At 39.8% G+C, this 21,694-nt stretch overlaps 3 protein-coding genes across 3 annotated transcripts in view; 2 read left to right on the forward strand and 1 right to left on the reverse strand.

Annotated features, from left to right (window-relative positions):
• LOC112861239 (protocadherin gamma-C4) overlaps positions 1-831 on the reverse strand; it is a 173,713-nt gene extending 172,882 nt beyond the window's left edge. Inside the window, exon 1 of the mRNA XM_086701945.1 lies at positions 746-831. The gene's annotated coding sequence lies outside the window, so the exon portion shown is untranslated. The remainder of the gene's footprint in view (positions 1-745) is intronic.
• Positions 832-4,668: 3,837 nt separating this feature from the next.
• TAF7 (TATA-box binding protein associated factor 7) lies at positions 4,669-6,979 on the forward strand. The gene has a single exon (XM_086702187.1). The coding sequence runs from the start codon at positions 5,395-5,397 to the stop codon at positions 6,442-6,444; it is 1,050 nt and encodes a 349-aa protein (XP_086558313.1). The 5' UTR covers positions 4,669-5,394; the 3' UTR covers positions 6,445-6,979.
• Positions 6,980-15,184: 8,205 nt separating this feature from the next.
• LOC112861276 (mitochondrial ornithine transporter 1-like) lies at positions 15,185-16,704 on the forward strand. The gene has a single exon (XM_025924599.2). It carries the CDS (start codon positions 15,314-15,316, stop codon positions 16,217-16,219), a length of 906 nt encoding a protein of 301 aa, XP_025780384.1. The 5' UTR covers positions 15,185-15,313; the 3' UTR covers positions 16,220-16,704.
• Positions 16,705-21,694: the final 4,990 nt, after the last annotated feature.

A 21,694-nucleotide genomic window follows, 5' to 3' on the forward strand; every position in this document is an offset into this window, starting at 1 on the left:
TATTACTGGTGGCCTCTATAAACCGGTATTTGTGTTCCCTCAAAATTCATATGTTGAAACCTAATCCCAAGTATAATGGTATTTGGAGGTATGGCTTTGGAGAGGTGATTAGGTCATGAGGGTGAAGTCCTCACCAGACATCAAATCTGCTGGCACTTTTATCTCAGATTTCTCAGCCCCCAGAACTTATAAATAAATTTCTGTTGTTTACAAGACACTCAGTTTATGGTATTTTGTTAAAGGAGTACATATGGACTAAGACAGTTGTCTATGCCCTTTGCTCTCTTCTAACATTTCCTTTTTTAGTTTAGAGGCCCACCCTCTGAAACAGGAAGCTAAACCTATTCATAGATACTGATAGATCTAAACCAATAATGGTAAACCTCATTCCCCTTGTCAGTGTTAGCTAGGAATACAGACTTAATAAGCTTACTCAACCATGGTACTATTTTGAGCCATGGAACTATTGTGGGGAAGAGGGCTGGTCTGCATATGGTAGGATATTTAGCAGCATCTCTGGCCTCTACACAATAGATGCCAGTAGACCCCACCCCCACAGTTATGACAATCAAAAATGTCTCCAGACATTACCAAATGTCACCTCCTCCCCATCATACTGAAAATCACAGGCTCAGGGTATTCCCCAGGTGACTATTATTGAGCCAGGGATAGGTAAATGGTCTAAACTGGTCCAACCACATTGAAAGACAAACTTTGGTTAGGGGGAGCCACTCTCTGAACTTACCGTGGACAAGGAAGGAAGCTCCCTGGTTACTGCTGGCAGAATTCTTATGACCAGAGACTTAAGAAGTTTACAAGATAAGGACAAAGCTGAAAGAATAACAGAAAAAATATAAATAAATTATCATTCTCCAAAATTAGGAAGAGAAAAACAATTTGTGCTAGGTCATGATTCTATCATGCCTAGAGGGAGCCATACTTTCAAGAATGGCACTGGCACTGTCCAATACAGTAACCACCAGCTACATGTGGCCATTGAGCATCTGAAATATGGCCAGTCCAAATTGAGATGTGCTGTCAGTGTAAAATACGCACCAGGTGTTGAAGATTTAGTACAAAGTAAGAATGTAAAATATATCATTAATAATTATTACATTGATTATGATCATTTGAATTAAGTTAAATCAAATTATTGAAATTAATTTCACATATTTCTTTCTGCCACTTTACTCTGGTCACTAGATAATTTAATATCACATAAGTGGCTTTCATCTGTGGCTCACATTATATTTCTATTGGACAGAGCTGCTCTAGAACACCTGGTTTTTAAGATAACAGATTTTCTAATTATTTAAGGGGAAAAAAAGTTAGAGAGGAAGGGAGCCAAACCATAAGAGACTCTTAAAAACTGAGAATAAACTGAGGTTTGATGGGGTGTGAGAGGGAGGAGAAAGTGGGTGATGGGCATTGAGGAGGGCACCTGTTGGGATGAGCACTGGGTGTTGTATGGAAACCAATCTGACAATAAATTTCATATTAAAAAAATAATAAATCAGTGTAAATTAGGTTGGCCTTTTTTTTCTATAGAAAACATCCTACTTGATACAGGAGACTGCTTCATTTTAGTTAAACTTTTTTTTTAAGATTTCATTTTTTTAAGTTTTATTTATTTAAGTAATCTCTACATCCAATGTGGTGCTCAAACTCACAACCCTGAGATCAAGAGTTGGATGCTCCTCTGAATGAACCAGCAGGAGCCCCTTTAGGATTTTATTTTTATTTATTTTAATTTTTTATTTTTTAAAAAATGTTTTATTTATTTTTGAGACAGAGAGACACAGAGAATGAGCAGGGGAGGGGCAGAGAGAGAGTGAGACACAGAATCTGAAGCAGGCTCCAGGCTCCGAGCTGTCAGCACAGAGCCCAACGCGGGGCTTGAACTCACAAACCGCAAGATCTTGACCTGAGCCAAAGTCGGACGCTTAACCGACTGAGCCGCCCAGGCGCCCCTAGGATTTTATTTTTAAGTAACTTTCCCACTCAAAGTGGGGCTCAAACTCACAACCCCAAGATCAAGGGTCGCATGCTCTACCGACTTAACCAGCCAGGCATCCCTATGAACTTGTTTTTTACTGTTTATAAAATGATATACCAGTATAGAAGTACACTTTCCTGAGGTGTCTGAAATTTCCTTACCCTGTAATTTGTGATCTCCAAAATATAAGCAGGGCTTCTTTTATCACTCATAATTTTTTAACCTCCACAGTATAAGCAACTTAAAAGTTTATTAAAAGTTTACTAAAGGGAATTTTCAGGGGTGCCTGGGTAGCTTAGTCAGTTAAGTGTCTGACTTCAGCTCAGGTCATGATCTCATGGTTCATGAGTTGGAGCCCTGTGTCAGGCTCTGTGCTGAAAGCTCAGAGCCTGGAGCTTGCTTGGGATTCTGTGTCTCCCTCTCTCTCTGACCCTCCCCCACTCGTGCTTTGTCTCTGTCTCTCAAAAATAAATAAAAAACATTTAAAAATTTTTAAAGGGAATTTTCAAGCATACAGAATTAGCCTGATTGTGATACTACTTTTATTAAAGGAAGGAAGCATTTCACTGGGGAATTTATTGCTCTTCCCAAATCTTTGGTTTCCTACTATCACAGATATTCCATGGAACAACCACAGAAGTGTAATTCGTTCATCAATTTAGAGTGTTCCTGTATGTCTAATGGACTTGATTTTTTTTTTAAAACCTATATTTATCAATAGACATTAGGGTAATGTGTGATGAGGTAGAGCCCTTGGTTTTAGGATCAATGTAATTTTCCCCCCAAAAAACAGCATTTATAAAATGTGTTAAACTCAAAAGCAGAAAATCTGTTCCAGGACTGAAGGAGGTAGATACCTGAGGGGAAACTTCAGTTAATCCTTTTAATTTTCTTCAACAACATTCCATATAAAGATTTACTAACTAAAATAGATATTAATTTTGGAAAATCAGAATTACATAGAATTTATCTTACTTTCTGTGACAAAGGTATTTGAGCATCATAAAACTCAGGCAATTAAAATGCAAAGTAATATTTGGATTATTTACATGTATAGACATGTCCTTACATATTATATGGTTAAATAAAGTACCATGCAGAGGCTAGCAAATAAAACTCTTATAGCTACAAATGAAGTAAAACCAAGTATAATTAAGGGATAATCACACTGAAAAAAAGTTCACCATCGAAAAAAGGAAACAGATGATCCTGAAATTATAGTTGAATCAGTGAACATTCTTCAACACATCATAGAACCAAGAGAACTAATGTAGTTATCTGAAAGAACCTAATTTCTACTTCAAATTTAACAAAAAATCCAAATTGGTGCCAGGCCGTTTTAATTTTCTCCCATGATTAGGTATCAGAGTCTATCTAAACCAAAGAAGACACATTCACACACACTTTTAGCAAAACTCTCCACTCATAATTGGCACTGTCCTTGACTAGAGAGAAATGTATATGACATGGCTCTATCTCATTTTAAGGTGACATAGAATATATTTTCCCTCACAAATTATTATGGGAATTAGACTATATTTATGTTATTTCTAGATGGGTCAGTTGTTTCATTCAATTAGCAAATTTTTTTGTGTGTCTCCCATGTTTTCGTACTAGGCACTGGGACACGGTGACTATGGGAGACTGAAAACTCTGGATTATCACAGAGCTTCCAATCTGGGGTGAAAGAGACAATAAGTGCCTAAACAAATAAAGCGAATTTTGAAAGTGTTAATCACATTTTAAGTGAGTTTTTAAATTTAGATATAGCTGTTCATATTTTAGAGGACAGAGATTAAATGACCTTGATACTTTATCTAACTGATCCTATTAAAAAATAAATGGAAATGAATAGGAGCAAGTGGAAACTCTTAGATATTTAGGCCTAAATATTACAAAAAAAGCAAATGAATACCTCACTACGCAAAGAAGAGACTAGTAGAAAAGCTTCAAAATAGTGGACGTGGAATGAAAAAAATCCTAATTAAATTTCAATTTTATTCTTCTATAGTTAGACCACTTGTCAGACAACTGTGTCCTAAACGATTATGTGCCCCCATACACTTATTTCTGTTTACGTTTATATCTACATCAAACATATTAAAAAGAGTAATCACCCATGTTCCCTTGGGGTCCTTCAAAACACAGTCCCTAAATCGTGAGTCCCCTTCGGGCATTTTCATAATCAACAAAATATATACTTAGAATTATATAGAGATCAGCTTCTCCTTCTCACTCCACTGATTTGGGTACTTTACAATCCTCTGTATGGTTAATTATAATTTCTTGTATCTGCTTCAGATTGGTATACCGTGTGGAAGCATCCGAGAGGTTCCAGACAGATGCAAAGACGCTTTCCGCACGGACGCCCTATCTCCGGTAATCACTCAGCAGTCTAGGAGCTATCCGGCCCCACGGCGACCGGTAAAAGTTCTGGCTTACCGGAGCGGGAAAAGGGGACATAAGGGTCTAACGTCTTTCTAGGAAGCTTTGCCTCTAAATATTTTCAAAGCAATAGCTCTCTATGAAATATTATCGCGTTCATCGCGTTAAGTCAAATTCTCACGAGAGGACAAGTCACCGGATGGCGTAATTGCACTACTACGCCTGCGCAAGCTAGGGCCGCCCGCACTTCCGCTTGAGTCGTGCTGTCACTCACAGCCGCTTCTCCCGCCGGGCGGATGACGTAGTGCTTTCTTTTTCGCTCGGTCAGCCGCTCCGGACCGAGACCTGCTGAGCTGCGGAGCTATCGCTTCTGGCTCTGCGAGTTGCGGCTCTCGGCGAGATTTCGCGCTGCCTGCCCTCCGCCATTCCGTTGCTAATCGGTAGCGGATCACTTTCCTAAGAGCCGGAAAAAACAGAGGAATAAAGAGACTGAATAAGACTCTCGGCGCCCGGCCGTCTTGCTCTGAGTGGCTTCCTCTTCCGTTAGCTCCTGTCCGGAGAAGCTAGGTTTATAATCGTCACTGGATTGTAAGTACCCAAGGCGAAGAGAGCTCACTGTGCCCCGATTTTTGAATATCTTTGTTCCGTGAAAGAGTGTGGATTGGGAGTGTCTACTGGGCCTTACTTACTGTGTCGAAAATTATTCCGCAGAAGCCGCCATTTGCTTTCCTGCTTGCTAGCTCCCTCTGCATTGTCCGGCAGCGGCATCTGGAGGCTGAAACTTGCATTGCAGCTAATAGATTAAAACGCACCTAACTGGTTTTTAGTCACGACAAATTCATATAGACTTGGGCCTTGATTCAACATTAAGACAAAATAGACGCTTAGCTCCTGTTCTGCTTAAAACTCTTTGTACTTAAGATTTCAGCTCATAACAAACTGGTCGTTCTAACTGTTGGAACTTTTTAGTGCAACAAGTGATTGTCAGAAAAGTGAATCTCAAAGAAGTAAAGATGAGTAAGAGCAAAGATGATGCTCCTCACGAACTAGAGAGCCAGTTTATCTTACGGCTACCTCCAGAATATGCCTCTACTGTGAGGCGGGCAGTACAGTCTGGTCACGTCAACCTGAAGGACAGACTGACAATTGAGTTACACCCTGATGGACGTCATGGAATCGTCAGAGTGGACCGGGTCCCATTGGCCTCAAAATTGGTAGATCTTCCGTGTGTTATGGAAAGTCTGAAAACCATTGATAAGAAAACTTTTTACAAGACAGCTGATATATGTCAGATGCTTGTCTCCACAGTCGATGGTGATCTCTATCCTCCTGTGGAAGAACCAGTTGCTACTACTGATCCCAAAGCAAGCAAGAAAAAGGATAAGGACAAAGAGAAAAAGTTTATATGGAACCATGGAATTACTCTGCCTCTTAAAAATGTCAGAAAGAGAAGGTTCCGGAAGACAGCAAAGAAGAAGTATATTGAATCTCCAGATGTGGAGAAAGAAGTGAAGCGTTTGCTGAGTACAGATGCTGAAGCTGTGAGTACTCGTTGGGAAATAATTGCTGAAGATGAAACAAAAGAAACAGAAAATCAGGGCCTTGATATTTCTTCTCCAGGAATGTCTGGTCACAGGCAGGGCCATGACTCATTAGAACACGATGAGCTTCGGGAGATATTCAATGACCTCAGCAGCAGCAGTGAAGATGAAGATGAGACCCAGCATCAAGATGAAGAAGATATAAACATCATTGACACTGAGGAAGATTTGGAAAGACAGCTACAGGACAAGTTGAATGAATCAGATGAACAGCACCAAGAAAATGAGGGAACCAATCAGCTGGTCATGGGAATTCAGAAACAGATTGATAATATGAAAGGCAAACTCCAAGAGACCCAGGATAGGGCAAAACGACAGGAGGATCTCATTATGAAAGTCGAAAACCTGGCTCTCAAGAACAGATTTCAGGCTGTGCTGGATGAACTCAAACAAAAGGAAGACCGAGAAAAGGAGCAGCTCAGCTCTTTGCAAGAAGAGCTAGAATCACTCCTAGAGAAGTGAGAAGAATTCTCATACTTAATTTCATTCCTTAGGTTGCTCACCATTGAAAGAATAATCTTGGCTTCATTACCTGGACTAGATGTAACTTTATAGTAGTTCCCATTTTCCCCACTGTTTGTTGCTGAATTTGTCTTACAGACAAATATAAATGTGAATTGCTATCTTGTTTGTCATAACCATTTTGTTAGGTGTTTATTCTTTAGGAAGTAGGAATGTGTACACAGATAAATGATTGTAGGAAAATTGTAGGATTAGTGGAATGAACAGTTCAACCTTAGTAATCACACCTTGACTGCAGGACTTTGCTGCTGTTTCTCATTTGCCAGAAGTGGCTGTTGCTTCTCTCTGATGCCATCTGAGAGCAATAAGATCTAGAGTTTAGTCTGCAGGCAGTGAAACTAGTTTGCATATGTTTTCCCATGCAGTGGTAGCTATTTTCCCAGCTGCTGAAAGCATTTGTCCCCATGTAGAGTTGCAAATCATTTCATAAAGTTGTTTTAACAGTAAATAAAAGTAACTAATTTTCACCTCATAATGTGTCTTGCTCTTTTAGGGGTAGTGGAGATCAGATCCTCTTTTGAGGTGGTTTCTTGGTGGGGTTTAATGACTGATTTGATTCTGGTTTGTAGGGAAAAGAAACAGATATGTGTTGGGTTTTAAGAAATCACAGTAGGGTCTGGGGCACCTGGGTGGCTCAGTCGGTTAAGCGTCCAACTTCGGGCTCAGGTCACGATCTCACGGTCCGTGAGTTCAAGCCCTGTGTCGGGCTCTGTGCTGACTGCTCAGAGCCTGGAGCCTGTTTCAGATTCTGTGTCTCCCTCTCTCTCTGACCCTCCCCCGTTCATGCTCTGGCTCTCTCTGTCTCAAAAATAAATGTTAAAAAAAAATTTTTTTAAAAAAAGAAATCACAGCAGGGTCAAAGAAATTGGGAAATGCCATCTTTGCCTTATGTTAAGTTTCCAACCCACCTGTTTCATTTGGAGGTTACAAAACACAAGGTATAGAACCTTTCCTAAACTATCCTAACTTTTGTTAGGATACAACTTACTATTTTTATCTTTAAGAGTTACTATAGTTTTATTTATAAAACTTAGTATTTTTATCTATTTTTTCTTTTTTAAGCACTACACTCACTTGGTTAAAATAGTAGAAACAAAGCAAAGGCTATCATACCGAGTACTTTTCACTGAATCAACATTGGTTTGAATTGATTGCATTTGTAAATATTTTCAACTTTAATCCTGCAGTCATTTAATAGTATTCTCAGAATGGAGGTGATGTGTCCATGTTAGTTAATCAAAATTGTTCATAAAGGAAGTCATCACTATAGTATTTCAAAATTTCTTAAACATAATTTTCATATTCTTAAATTTTACATGTTCTTAAGATTCTAATCTAATGCCTTACATTTAAGCTATTTCTGAAAACTGACAAAATTTGCAAAATGCACTATTGCATGCAATTCATTTCTGACAGGTTGGGATTAAAGGTTCGTTTGAAAATTGGCCTCATGAAGCAAACATTTAAAGCCCATTTTAATTTTGTATTTGACAGGAAACATCTGTAGTGAAATGTTAAAACTGTGCAGACTTCTCAAGTCTAAAATCCTACATGCTGATGGCGGAAATCTCACAATACTAATTTTCTCTTTCACATTATCTGATTGTGTTCTACCAAAATGTCCTAATTTTTAAGATTTTAGTACAGAATACAGAGGTTTAAGGTTTCTCCCAAGTATCAGACTTTGGATTATTTCTTGATGTTTGCAAATAAGAAGAAGCAAGTTTTCTTAATACGTTAGGATGGTAGGTAGAGGGGTGTCTGGGTGGCTCAGTCGGTTAAGCATCCGACTTTGGCTCGGGTCATGATCTCCCAGTTTGTGAGTTCAAGCCCCGCATTGGGCTCTGTGCTGATGACTCAGAGCCTGGAGCCTGCTTCAGGTTCTGTGTTTCCCTCTCTCTCTTCCTCCCCCTGTCACACTGTCTGTCTGTCTCTCTCTCAAAAATAAACATTAAAAAAATTTTTTTTTAGAGAAAATGGATGGTAGGTAGATAATAAATGCTGTTTTAGTACATTTGGTATTTTGCTACACTTAAAGCATTGACACCTGAAAAGCTCCCACCGTATTTGCCTTTACAGTGAGTCACTTATCAAAATAATTCATTCTTACAAAGGTCTCAACACCACTGATGGCTGAATTCCATCTTTAATAGGAAGGAGAGATGCGGCATACAATAACAAAATGGTCTAGTGATTGTTTGACTCCCATTTCAGTTACTAGCACTATGCTGATTCTCAAATCCATATTTCTGATTTCTTAAGAGCTTCAGATTTAGTATATTCAGCTGTATCCTAGAAATACTTGTATCTCTCAGGCAACTCAACTCCAAATGTCCCCAAATGGAACTCCTTTCCTCCTTTTCCTTGAAAACTTGCTCTTCCTTGTTTTATGACTAAGTGAAAATAAAGAGCACAATCACCCAACCCAGTTACTGAAGCTAGAAGCTTAAGCCATAACTTTTGACTACTCACCCTCTGACTACTGAGTCTACTTATAAAAAAGCTCTTCAATCACTACTTCATCTCTACTGGCAGTGTTCCAGTTCAAATCATTTTCATCTCTTGCCAAGCAAATGGCAATGGCTTCCTAACTGGTTGTGTGTTTATAAACTTTTTTCCTCACCAATTTAGGTTTTTGAGTTGGCCACCAAAGTGATCTTCCTAAGCTATATTTGATCATATCATTCCCATGCTTAAAACCCTTCAAAGGTATACCACTGCTTTCAGGACTAAGTTTATATTTTTTTAAAAAACACAAGATTATGAGTACTCCAATTACCTTTTCAGCCTCGTGTCACCACATCTTCCCACTTATTTTTAGCCCATATCTAGAAGACTCTTTATTTGGCCAAATCCCACATATCTCCATTCTCAGCCTTAACATCACCAACTCCAACAAGTCCTTCTTTATCTCCATCTAGAGCAGCTCTACTATGGCTTTGCTTCTACTCTTTACCTTTTATTCAACAAATACTTATTGTTCTATACCATACCAAATACTGGATATGAAGTACTCAACTACACATTTAGTGTCTGTTATAATCTCATGCGCTCTCCAGTAGTCTGCTGGGATAAATACTCAGTTATGCATTTACCACTCTAAAGTGTAAACTACCTATGGCTCATCCCCCACTAGGCTGTAAACTCACTGAGAGTAGGCACTTGGGCTTGTTAGTCACTGTAAACTTACTAAAGGATAGTAAAGAGATCAAAATCTCAAGATCAAGAGATGCAGTGCCTGGGGTTATATGCTAGCTCAGTGACCTATTAGTTGTGTGCTGTTGGACAAATCTGTTTTTTTCAGTGTTCTCATCATTAAAATGAAGGTGATAATATTATGTACCTCATAGAGCTGTTGAGTTGTTGGTTGTTGGCTATTGAGTTGATACATATAAACGACTTAGAACAATGCCTGGAATATAGTAAAATTAACAATAAAAGCAAACTATTATTGCCTATGTACTAATGTCTGAACATAACAGGGATTAAATAATTTTGAATTAAAAATGATAAAAGTGATAGACAAGTATAAAGAAACAGCTATTTTAAGTGGCTGATTTCAAATTAAAGAATCTAATTACAGAGACACCTGGGTGGCTCAGTCGGTTAAGTGCCCAACTCTTGATTTGGGCTCAGGTCATGATCTCACAGTTGGTGAGATGGAGTACCGTGCTGAGCTCTGTGCTGACAGTCCAGAGCCTGCTTGGGATTCTCTCTCTCCCTCTTTCTTTCCCTCCCCCACTCATGGTCTCTCTCTCTCTCTCTCTCTCTCTCTCTCTTTCTCTTTCTCTCTCTCTCAAAATAAATAAATAAACATTAACCCCCCCCTCCAAAAAAACACAAACAAAAAAAGGAAACTAATTACAACAGAAACAAAGTTTGCTTCAAATAATCTGCAGCATAAACAAAGGGACTCTGCTAACTACTATAACTTTGTTTTTTACTTGATTTATTTATAGCTTGGCTTTCTATTCATATTGAGAACTCTATAATGAGTTACAGAGTTATAAGTTATAGAGTTAAGAGTTACCCTCTTATGTAAAAAGAAAAGCTTAACTGAAAAAGAGTGGGATCCATTTCTCTTAAAGTAAGTACTGAGTTACCAAAAGGACTCACTATTCTCACAGTTCCTTTGGCTAATGAGTACAGTTTTCTTTTTTTTGTTGTTGTTGTTTGTTTTTTTTCAATATATGAAGTTTATTGACAAATTGGTTTCCAATGATACAGTTTTCAATTTAAATAATACAGAGATTTTTACAAAAAATATAAAGTCCCTTTCAACCAACTTTCTAGAGTAAACTGTTAACATTTTGAGCTGTATCATTCCAGGTCTTTATTTAGTGTACAACTAAATGTGTATTTAGTTTGGTAAAGGAAAAAAAGTATGATTTTGTTATAGATACCACTATAAAATTTATGACTCAAAAATATATAAATATCCTTATCAGCACATATAGATTTACTGCTTCAGTTCATGATAAAGATTTTTTAAAAAACATTTTATCCACTCCCCTATTGCTGGCCACTTAGGTTGTTCCACAACAATTTTTTTATTATAGCAAATGCTGCAATAAACATTCATGTCAATATGGCTTCCAATTTTCATTATATCTACAGACTAGGTAAAAGGGATCTTTATATTCAGTTTTTAGTTACATAAATCCTGACATTTTCAATTTGGAGATGAAATTTTTATTTGAGATGAAAATTTGGACAAATTGTGACAACTTGTGCCTCTGAATGACTTAAACTCTGGTTCTTATCTTTTATACACGCTATGTGAAAATACACACTAGGAAGACTACTCACTACACAGCCATACTGGACTTTTTTTTCTTTACTTCAAATGCCAACCTCTTTCTCACCACAGAGCTATATTTAGCATGTACAGTTCTCTTTTCCTGAAACTGTCTCCAGATATTCTCATGTTTATCTTTTTGTCATTCAGGCCTTGGCTCACACCCCACTTTCTCTGGTATTCCTATCTGGCCCAATTGCTAGGGAGCATGTGATGTAGGTATTCACCTTGTCAAAGGTAGTGGTCTTCAGTGAAAAGCTGGAAATTCTGTGCCATTATTTTCTGGTATGTATGCTTGGGAGGGCATGCTTACAATTAGAACAGAAGTATCATCATTGTGGTTAGTAAGAAAAAAATGGTTTCACTTGCTTAAGACTGCCTATTATGCTGGTCAGTGATACAATATATTCTGGCATCTGTTGTCTCCAAATCCATATATTTAGTGAAATATATGTCATGGAACTTGATCTCTGTCTCTGCTATTTATGCAACTATGTCTGGCAATTCAATGAAGGTATAGACCATTTCCCTATTAATGCCCTTGTGCTCCCTGGCCTTGGTCACTAATTTGGCTTCTCCAAAACATATTTATGAACTTAACACAAAAGCAGTTGATGATTTATTGCAGTTTTCTATGTATCTTGTATTTGTAAAAATTCAGCATGTTTTTTAAAAAATAAACAATGAACCAGATGTAATTAATTGACACTCCGTGGTCATTAAGATATTAAAAGCATTTCTAGATAACTTGATAGGGCTTCTACAATAAATATTAAAATATGCTTTTTATTTCTTTCTCCTTGACTTTCTTGAGGGTAATATCAAAACATAACAAAAAATCCCTCAGGGTGCCTGGCTGGCTCAGGCACTAAAGCATGTGACCCTTGATCTTCAAGTGGTGAGTTCCAGTCCCACTTGGGGATAGAGTTTATTTTAAGAAAAAAAAAGTAAAATAAATTTTTAAAAATCCTTCAAATATGACATGAAGAATTTAAAATTCTTTTTCCAGTGTAAAGCAGCACAGTGTTCTCACATAGCTCTTTTCTTTGTAAAAAATTTGCCAAGGGACACCTGGATGGCTGAGCCAGGTAAGCCTCCAACCCTTGATTTTGGCTCAGGTCATGATCTCATGGTGTGTGAGATCAAGTCCCACATTGGGCTGTATGCTCATATCAGGGAGCCTGCTTGGGATTCTCTCTCTCTCTCCTTCTGCCCCTAACCCCTCTCAAAATAAATAAATAAACATTAGGAAAAAAAGTTTGCCCAGATAACAAGAACCCCTAAAGTCAAAAAGAGTAAGAGATGAGACAACAGTGAATGAGGAATGTTAATCTGTTTTCAGAAGTCCAAAGCAGAGGAAAGAATGATAAATTCAGAGATCAGAGAAAGTTACATGCTAAATGTCTGCAAGGCAGTATACCAAAGAGAGACAAACCCAACTGACAGAACCTGCAAGAGGCTCAATATCTGCAGGCAGAAGTTTCCAAGGAAGGGGGAAAGGCATGAGGCTGGACATGGGGGATTCATTAAAGTATATCCAGAGCTATTGGATGTCCAGGATCCCTATCCCTCCCTAGAATGACTTCCTTCCCCATCCCACAGATGAAAAGTGTACTTTCTAGGTAAATTGAATCAAAGGAGGCTCAAACTCAGAGAAAGCAGGCACAGATAAAGGGTTGTACAGCATCAAACAAAATTAGGTGAAAATCTATGTACTTTACAGCAGTAATGTTACCCCTCTTACTCCATTCTTGGTCTCATTAAATCCATTTCCAAGGCATACATCTACACACACACACACACACACACACACACACACACACACACAGTTAAGATTCAAAGATTATTCTCTAAAGAAACCATGTGATCCAGAGAAAAGAGGTCAGATACTGACATTTGGGCCTTCTCCAAAGAAAAGGCCAGGTCACTATCTACTTCAATGAAGTCTACCTGCTGACAAGCTATCCATGCACCATTTGCTTTTCAGTGCCTCACTAGTATGTATGTATGTATGTATTCATTTATTTTTGTTTAATTAATTTATTTTTAATTTACATCCAAGTTAGTTAACAGATAGTGTAACAATGATTTCAGGAGTAGATTCCTTAATGCTCCTTAACCAGTTAGCCCATTCCCCCCTTCCACAACCCCTCCACAACCCTCTGTTTGTTCTCTGTATTTAAGAGTCCCCCTGGGGCGCCTGGGTGGCTCAGTTATGCATCAACTTCGGCTCAGGTCATGACTTCCGCTCGGGTCATGATCTCATGGTTCATGAGTTTGAGCCCCTAGATGGGCTCTATGCTGTCAGCTGGGAGCCTGAAGCCTGCTTCAGATTCTGTCTCCCTCTCTCTCTGCCCTTCCCCCACTCGCACTCTCTCACTCAAAAATAAATAAAACATTAAAAAATTTTTAAAGAATCCCTTATGTTTTGTCCCCTCTCTGTTTTTATATTTTTTGCTTCCTTTCCCTTATGTTCATCTGTTTTGTATCTTAAATTTCTCATATGAATGAAATAATAGGTCTTTCTATGATTAATTTCGCTTAGCATAATACCCTCTAGTTCCATCCACGTAGTTGCAAATGGACTTTTATTTTTTATTTCAATGCCTCACTTATTTTTAAAAAATTTTTATATTTATTTATTTTTTGAGAGAGAAAGAGGGAGCAAGCAGGAACGGGGCAGAGAGAGGGAGACAGAGGATCTGAAGCAGGCTCTGTGCTGACAGCAGAGAGCCCCAAAAGGGGCTCAAATTGTGAGATTATGACCTGAGCAGAAGTCTGACGCTTAAACAGACTGAGCCACTAGGCGCCCCAGTACCTCATTTGATTAACTGATAGCCAAAGATAATCAGACAAGGAAAGGTTTCCGAAGGTAGAATCATTTCAGCGTACTTCCTGCCCCTTCCGTTTTATTTTTACCCCCAAAATAAAACACCAACTAGGCCTTGGAATGAAAACCTTAAGAGAATTAATTCTAACAATGGGATTACGAGCATCTATCCGGAAGGTAAAGGTGTGTCCTAAAAAAGCGGTATCCTCAAGCTTATGTCCAAAACCGCACCTTGCCTTGGAAGCCAGTCCTGTTGGCATTTGTATCCCGAACGTCCGCTGCTGTGCTCTAGAGAGCGCTGGAACCACACAGCTCTTTTCTATCAACTTTCTTAGCAACACATAAATACCTGTTTTCCAAGCCAATTGTAAAAACGCTGTATCCTACCTCCGAAAATGATGAGGACTCTGGGCCACCGGTTTCCAGGACTTCAGCCCCAGATCCTGAGCGATGTTGCCATGAAAATAGCCATTCTCCAGCCGGTACCGCGGATCGGATCTGCTCGCGTTAGGCTTCCTCTCCCACCGTCACCGGGGCGTTCCCAGTCGAGGGAACACCAGGACCCAGAGAGGTGCGGCGGGGCCTCACCCTGCGGCAGAGCCGCCATTTCAGTTTTCTGATCAAAAGCAGCCACCGACTGTCATGTAAAAAACCCCAAGTAGTTTATCTTCTCTGTTTGAAACCTCTGTGTCTTTAGATTTGACCCTTTGACTCCAGGCTCGACCAACAGGAGCATATCCCCTTTTATTTTGCCTAGTAAGAAATGTGGGGAGTAGGTGGGAACCTAGCCGAAGGGGAAAGCACGAACATCGGCGCCTATTGTCTCTGGCCTTAAATGAAAGAATTTATAAAGTAGCTTTCAATCTCTGTGTTACAATTCATTAAAAGTGTGTACCGAGACCTCGTCCCCGGCGGGCGGGTGCGGGGAGGGCCGGGCGGATGGGGGCGGGGTGGGGGTGGGGCGGGCGCTGCGGGCAGCGGGGCACGCTGGAGGGCCTCGCGCACGCCGGCAAGCCGGGGGTTATTTCTGTGCGCGGGAGCGCGTCCCGAGGCCTCTCCTGGGGTTAAGCGGCTTCTCCCCAGGAGGAGGGAGAGTGGAGAATGGGCGTCTGGCTGTGGGACGCCTGACCTGAGCTCCAGAGAGTTTCTTCCCACGGAGACCAGCGGAAGAGTGGGCGAACATGAAGTCCAATCCTGCCATCCAAGCCACCATCGACCTCACAGCGGGCGCCATAGGGGGCACAGCATGTGTCCTGACTGGGCAGCCTTTCGACACAGTGAAAGTGAAGATGCAGACGTTCCCCGGCCTGTACAAGAGCTTCACCGACTGCTGCCTGAAGACGTACTCCCAAGTGGGTTTCCGCGGCTTCTACAAGGGGACTGGCCCAGCGCTGATTGCCTACGTCGCCGAGAACTCTGTCCTCTTCATGTGCTATGGCTTCTGCCAACAGCTTGTGAAGAAAGTAGTTGGATTGGACAAACAGGAGAAGCTGAGTGAACTGCAGACCGCAACTGCAGGGTCCTTCGCCTCCGTGTTTGCTGCGCTGGCCCTGTGCCCCACTGAGCTTGTGAAGTGCCGGCTACAGACCATGCACGAAATGGAAATGTCAGGGAAAATAACAAAAAGCCAGAACACAGTCTGGTCCGTCGTGAAGAGTATCCTTAGAAAGGATGGCTTCTTGGGCTTCTACCACGGACTTTCGAGCACTCTACTTCAAGAAGTACCGGGCTATTTCTTCTTCTTTGGTGGCTATGAACTGAGTCGATCATTTTTTGCCTCAGGGAGATCAAAAGACGAACTAGGCCCTGTCCCTTTGATGCTAAGTGGTGGAATTGCTGGAATTTGCCTTTGGCTTGTCATATACCCAGTGGATTGTATCAAATCCAGAATTCAGGTTCTTTCCATGTCTGGAAAACAGGCTGGATTTATGGGAACTCTTGTAAGTATTGTGGAAAATGAAGGAATAGCAGCCTTATATTCTGGAATGAAAGCTACTATGATTCGAGCATTCCCTGCCAATGGATCACTATTTTTAGCTTATGAATATAGCAGGAGGATGATGATGAGCCAGTTTGAAGCATATTGAAGTGTCTTGGTGAACTGGATCTAAGTAAATGCCTTAGAGGACTATAGTTTATCTCTGGTTTCATGGAGTACTGGACCAATGTGGAATTATTTTTTACTTCATGGGAATTTTGTTTTTGTCTTCCCTTCTTCTACCCTAAACTTTATGGAAGATCTTCTATTTTACATCATATAATTTCTACCCATAATTGTATTAAAATAGAAGATGACTGCTCTTGTGTTTGGTGGGATATACAGAGTGAGCTGGTGATCTGTGAACCTGTTCTGAATGCTAAATCTAGTTATATCACGGCTTTTGCATAAACCTGTACATGTACATGCAGTTTAGTTGGTTATCTGTTGTGAGTAAAACAGTTTGGTCCCATGTTTAATGTCATATCAGCAGAAAGAGGTAACCATGTTTCATGAAGATGATCATAAATGATAGCTTAACCCATTCTGCTTAACATGTTCTCTATACTAGGCAATTAAAGTTTTTAAAAAGTTTTTGTGTGGTGCTTGAAACCCCAAATACCCACCTAGATTTTTAAGAGGACAACATACTTGCATACTGATGTGGCTTCCACATTGTTGAGTACAATTTCAGAGTAAGCATCCTGCAATTTCTCTATTCTTAAAATAGTGGCATTCACTTTCAAAGTGGAATCATATTGGGCACTCTTAGTTAGGTGTAGCCTACAGCATCAGGACTTGGGGAAGTAGTGCAGCCTTCATCTGTACCAACTTTCCCTCTTTTTCCCTCCCAAAGAGCTTCCCCTTTGCTGGGCTTTAGATTGAGGGACGGATTAATGGAATGGGGCTATTGAAGCACTTTGGACCATTCATTGTCCTCTCTGCCTCCAACAGTCAGAAACCCTTCCAGGGAACATAGAGCACCAAAGCCAAGGGATCCTTTGCTCATTGTTTGGCGAGCAAGTAGATGAAGTTCTCTCCTCACAGGAAAAACCAAACAGAACTTAATACTTGCACTCCACAGTAAATAATGCTAGGGCTGACCCATCCTGAAATCCACCTCAGGATCTATAACTCCTTGTCATTCTTTTACAATGTTGGAACCTTCTAAATTTGATATTGGCCATCAGGGAAATTTATTGATGACTGTATATGAGGTGAAACTTTATAAAGCAATGAAACATGAGAAAAGCAATTTATTAAACTATATCATATGTATGTGTAAAGCACTGATAAAAGAAACACCCAGAAAACAAAAAAACAAAACATACTTCATCTGATCCACACAGACTTGTAGATGAGCAACTGTTCTTTGGCCATATGGTATAGGGGGTCATTCTTGTTACAACCAAAGTAAGCCTCATTATTCCTTGCTGCTCAAAGACAAGCAGAATTTCTCTCAATAAAAAAACTGTTTTTAAACAGCCTGGAAAGCTGAAAGCAAGCCAGCTACCTGTCTTAGTAGTCCACACCATGTGTATCTATCACCATTGGAAATTTTGTGTGGAATCTCCAGTTCCCCTTAGCTTTTTGCTATCTGTGAAGCTTCTGTAGTAACTCTAGGCATAGTCCCAGAAACAAGAGAGTCAGAGAAATGAGAGGTTGACAAATGGGGATTGCGGCAGACGTTTGGGGAGGGAAAACTCAGTGTTGGGCTTGGTGTGCTGGAGAGCAATGGTTGGGCTACCATTTGCTTTTTCTTTAAAAGAAAACCACTTTTCTACTTAAAAAAAAATTTTTAATGTGTATTTTTTTTATTTAAAAAAATTTTTTAACGTTTATTTATTTTTGAGACAGAGAGAGACAGAACATGAACAGGGGAGGGGCAGAGAGAGAGGGAGACACAGAATCTGAAACGGGCTCCAGGCTCTGAGCTGTCAGCACAGAGCCCGACGCGGGGCTCAAACTCACAGACTGTGAGATCATGACCTGAGCTGGAGTTGGACGCTTAACCCACTGAGCCACCCAGGTGCCTCTTTAATGTTTATTTTTGAGAGAGACAGAGTGTGAGAGGGGGAGGAGCAGAAAGACAGAGGGACATAAGAATCTGAAACAGGCTCCAGTCTCTGAGCTGTCAGCACAGAGCCCGACGAGGGGCTTGAACTCACGAATCATGAGATCATGACCTGAACTGAAGTTGGGTACTTAACCAACCGAGCCATCCTGGTGCCCCAAACCATTTTTCTACTTTACTTTTGAGTTACTTATACATTTATGTTCTTTCTTTAATAGTGATAATGATAGGTCTTTAATAGCTGTCCTTTCAAGACTTCAATTGTTTTTTTTTTCTTTTTTCTTTTAATTTTCTTTTTTATTTTTTAAATTTACATCCAAATTAGTTAGCATATAGTGCAACAACGATTTCAGGAGTAGATTCCTTACTGCCCCTTACCCATTTAGCCCATCCCCCCTCCCACAACCCCTCCAGGAATCCTCAGTTTGTTCTCCATATTTATGAGTCTCTTCTGTTTTGTCCCCCTCCGTTTTTATATTATTTTTGTTTCCCTTCCCTTAGGTTCATCTGTTTTGTCTCTTAAAGTCCTCATATGAGTGAAGTAATATGGTTTTTGTCTTTCTCTAACTAATTTCACTTAGCATAATACCCTTTGGCTCTATCCATGTAGTTGCAAATGGCAAGATTTCATTCCTTTTGATGGCCGAGTAATACTCCATTGCATATATATACCACATCTTCTTTATCCATTCATCCATCGATGGACGTTTGGGCTCTTTCCATACTTTGGCTATTGTTGATAGTGCTGCTATAAACATGGGGGTGCGTGTCTCCCTTCAAAACAGCACACCTGTATCCCGTGGATAAATGCCTAGTAGTGCAATTGTTGGGTCATTAGGGTAGTTCCGTTTTTAGTTTTTTGAGGAACCTCCATGCTGTTTTCCAGAGTGGCTGGACAAGCTTGCATTCCCACATTTATGTTCTACATTTCATACTTAAATGGTCAGTAGCTACTTAGTGGAACTTCATCCAAACAGACCTGGATTGAGGAAGAAGAGAGAGCAGAACTGGCTTCCAGCAGGAAGTGAATGTCTTCAGAGTCCAGAGGCCCCCTGCCCAGCACTTGTGAGCTTGTCTCACTCCTGTTGTTGGCATACCTTTCTACGTGTTGTCTATCAAAGCTTTAACAATATCTTCAAAGGAAATAGTTTTCAAAAGAAATAGGTCATGATCTTACAGTGCCTGAGTTCAAGCCCCTTGTTGGGCTCTGTGCTGACAGTGCAGAGCCTTCTTGGGATTCTCTATCTCCCTCTCTGTCCCAACCCTCAAAATAAATAAACTTATTTTTTACATTTTATTTATTTTTGATAGACAGAGAGAGAGCACAAGTGAGGGAGGGGCAGTGAGAGTCGGAGACATAGAATCCGAAGCAGGCTCCAGGCTCCCAGCTGTCAGCACAGAGCCAGACACGGGGCTCGAACTCACAAACCACGAGATCATGACCTGAGCTGAAGTTGGTCGCTTAACTGACTGAGCCACCCAGGAGCCCCAAAATAAGTAAACTTAAAAAAAATAGTTTGAGGCAGCTAAGGAAGATCAAATTCTAAGTCAGGAGAATTTTTTTCCACTCAACTTGCTTAACTTATGATTTGATATTTGAGTACAATTTGTATAATTTTATATCTGTACTCCAGACAAAGATAAGGTAACTTGAAATAATGTGTTTAGAGAAATTTGGGGTTTTATATTATTAAATTATTTACCTAATTAAAAATATTTAATTCACATCATTTATAATGTACCATATTTACCTCTGGGTATTCAGACATTAATGTATTTGGTTTCTATCCTCAAGGATCTGATGGTTTAGATGTTTGTTTTACAGTTAGAAGAATGATATTCTAGAATAAAATTTAAAAAAATATTTTTTTTTAGTGTTTATTTGAGAGAGAGAGAGAGAGAGAACGTGAGCAGGGGAGGGGCAGAGAGAGAGGGAGGCACAGAATCCAAAGCAGGCTGCAGGTTCTGAACTGCCAGCACAGAGCCCAATGCGGGGCTCGAGCCCATGAGCCATGAGATCATGACCTGAGCTAAAGTTGGATGCTTAACTGACAGAGCCACCCAGGTGCCCCTAGAATAAAATTTTATATGAAAAAGTAGAATCTAGGGGTTCCTGTGTAGCTCAGTGGGTTAAGCATCTGACTTCAGCTCAGGTCGTGATCTCGCAATTCTTGAGTTGGAGCCCTGTATCAGGCTGTCTGCTGTCAGCACAGAGCCCCCTTCAAATCCTCTGTCCCCCTCTCTATGTCCCTCCCTTGCTCATGCTCTCTTTCTCTCTCAAAAACAAATAAACATTAAAAAAGGTAGAACCCAAATTGTATGTGTGTGTAAAATGAGTGATGGGATCTCTGAATTTCAGGAGCTGCCTCTTTCCCTTAGTTGTGTTTTGTTTTTGTATTGTTGGGTTTTTTGTATTCCTTAAATTGGTGCATGGTATTTCTTTTTCTAGTTTTATTGAGATTTAATTGACAATAACATTGTGTAAGTTAAGGTTTACAATGTGATGATTTGACATATGTATATCTTGTGAAATGATTACCACAATTAGGTTTGTTAACACATCCATCACCTCACAGTTACCATTTATTTGTGTGTGTAGTGAGACGGTTATTTATCTCTAAGATGTAAATTGTCAAATCTGTTGTTCTGATGCCTGGTCTTATTTTAAACTTCACTTTGACATAACGTAATTTAATCCTCATCTTTGAAAAATCTTTTCTGATATTTATTATACCTTTTGGTATACTGTCAGAGCCAGATGGTCTGCATCTTGCAATGCTACAGTGATGTTGTAGCTAGAAATTCATTCTTTGTCTAGCTTTCATGGGATACCAAGCTGTAGCAATTGTTCAGTATATGTGATACCTCAGAAGGACCATATCTGGCAATGGAGCATCAAAGCTGATATTTTGTTTGAACAAGAAAATTGTTCAAAAAATTTTTCTTGTTCAAACAAGAAAATATCTCCAAGTTGCTGAATTTGAAAGAAAAATAGGTAATTTTTTTTTTTGGCCCAGGGTTCTAAAGACGAGTGATGATACTTCTAGGAAGTAGTTGTGTACATAAAATACTCACAGGAGATTTTTGCTCAAATTCAGAAAGTACCCTCTATCTGGAGTCTGCATTTCCAACTTGAGCACCATTGAAAGCCTGTAACTCTCTAGTCTCTCTGGTCTGTCCAGATTCATGTGGAATGGCCCAGAAGTCTTTGCTGAGAACGTTTTTAGAAAGTTAATTAATTCAGTGTTGGAACTATTATCCAAGTCTGTGACCTGCTTCATGTGCTGCACCATCCACAGTGTTCTCAGCTCCCTCCTGATGCCAACGATTACTTTTTGTCAATGATGTTTAAGAGGTAGATTAGCATCTTCCTGTGTCCTGACCTTTTTCAGGTTGATGGTGGTCAACTGATGACTGGTTCACTGCATCAGGCTTAATGGCTTTTTTGAAAACAGTACAAAACATTTGGTATTACTGGCTTTGAATCTGTATCTTGAGGTGAAAAACTCC

The sequence above is a fragment of the Puma concolor genome, chromosome A1 (assembly GCF_028749965.1).
Source record: "Puma concolor isolate L17-30 chromosome A1, mPumCon1.1.hap2, whole genome shotgun sequence".
Taxonomy (NCBI): domain Eukaryota; kingdom Metazoa; phylum Chordata; class Mammalia; order Carnivora; family Felidae; genus Puma; species Puma concolor.

Bases quoted from the DNA above. Each gene is read 5' to 3' on its own strand.
- TAF7 (XM_086702187.1), top strand. From the start codon at position 5,395: ATGAGTAAGAGCAAAGATGATGCTCCTCACGAACTAGAGAGCCAGTTT.
- LOC112861276 (XM_025924599.2), top strand. From the start codon at position 15,314: ATGAAGTCCAATCCTGCCATCCAAGCCACCATCGACCTCACAGCGGGC.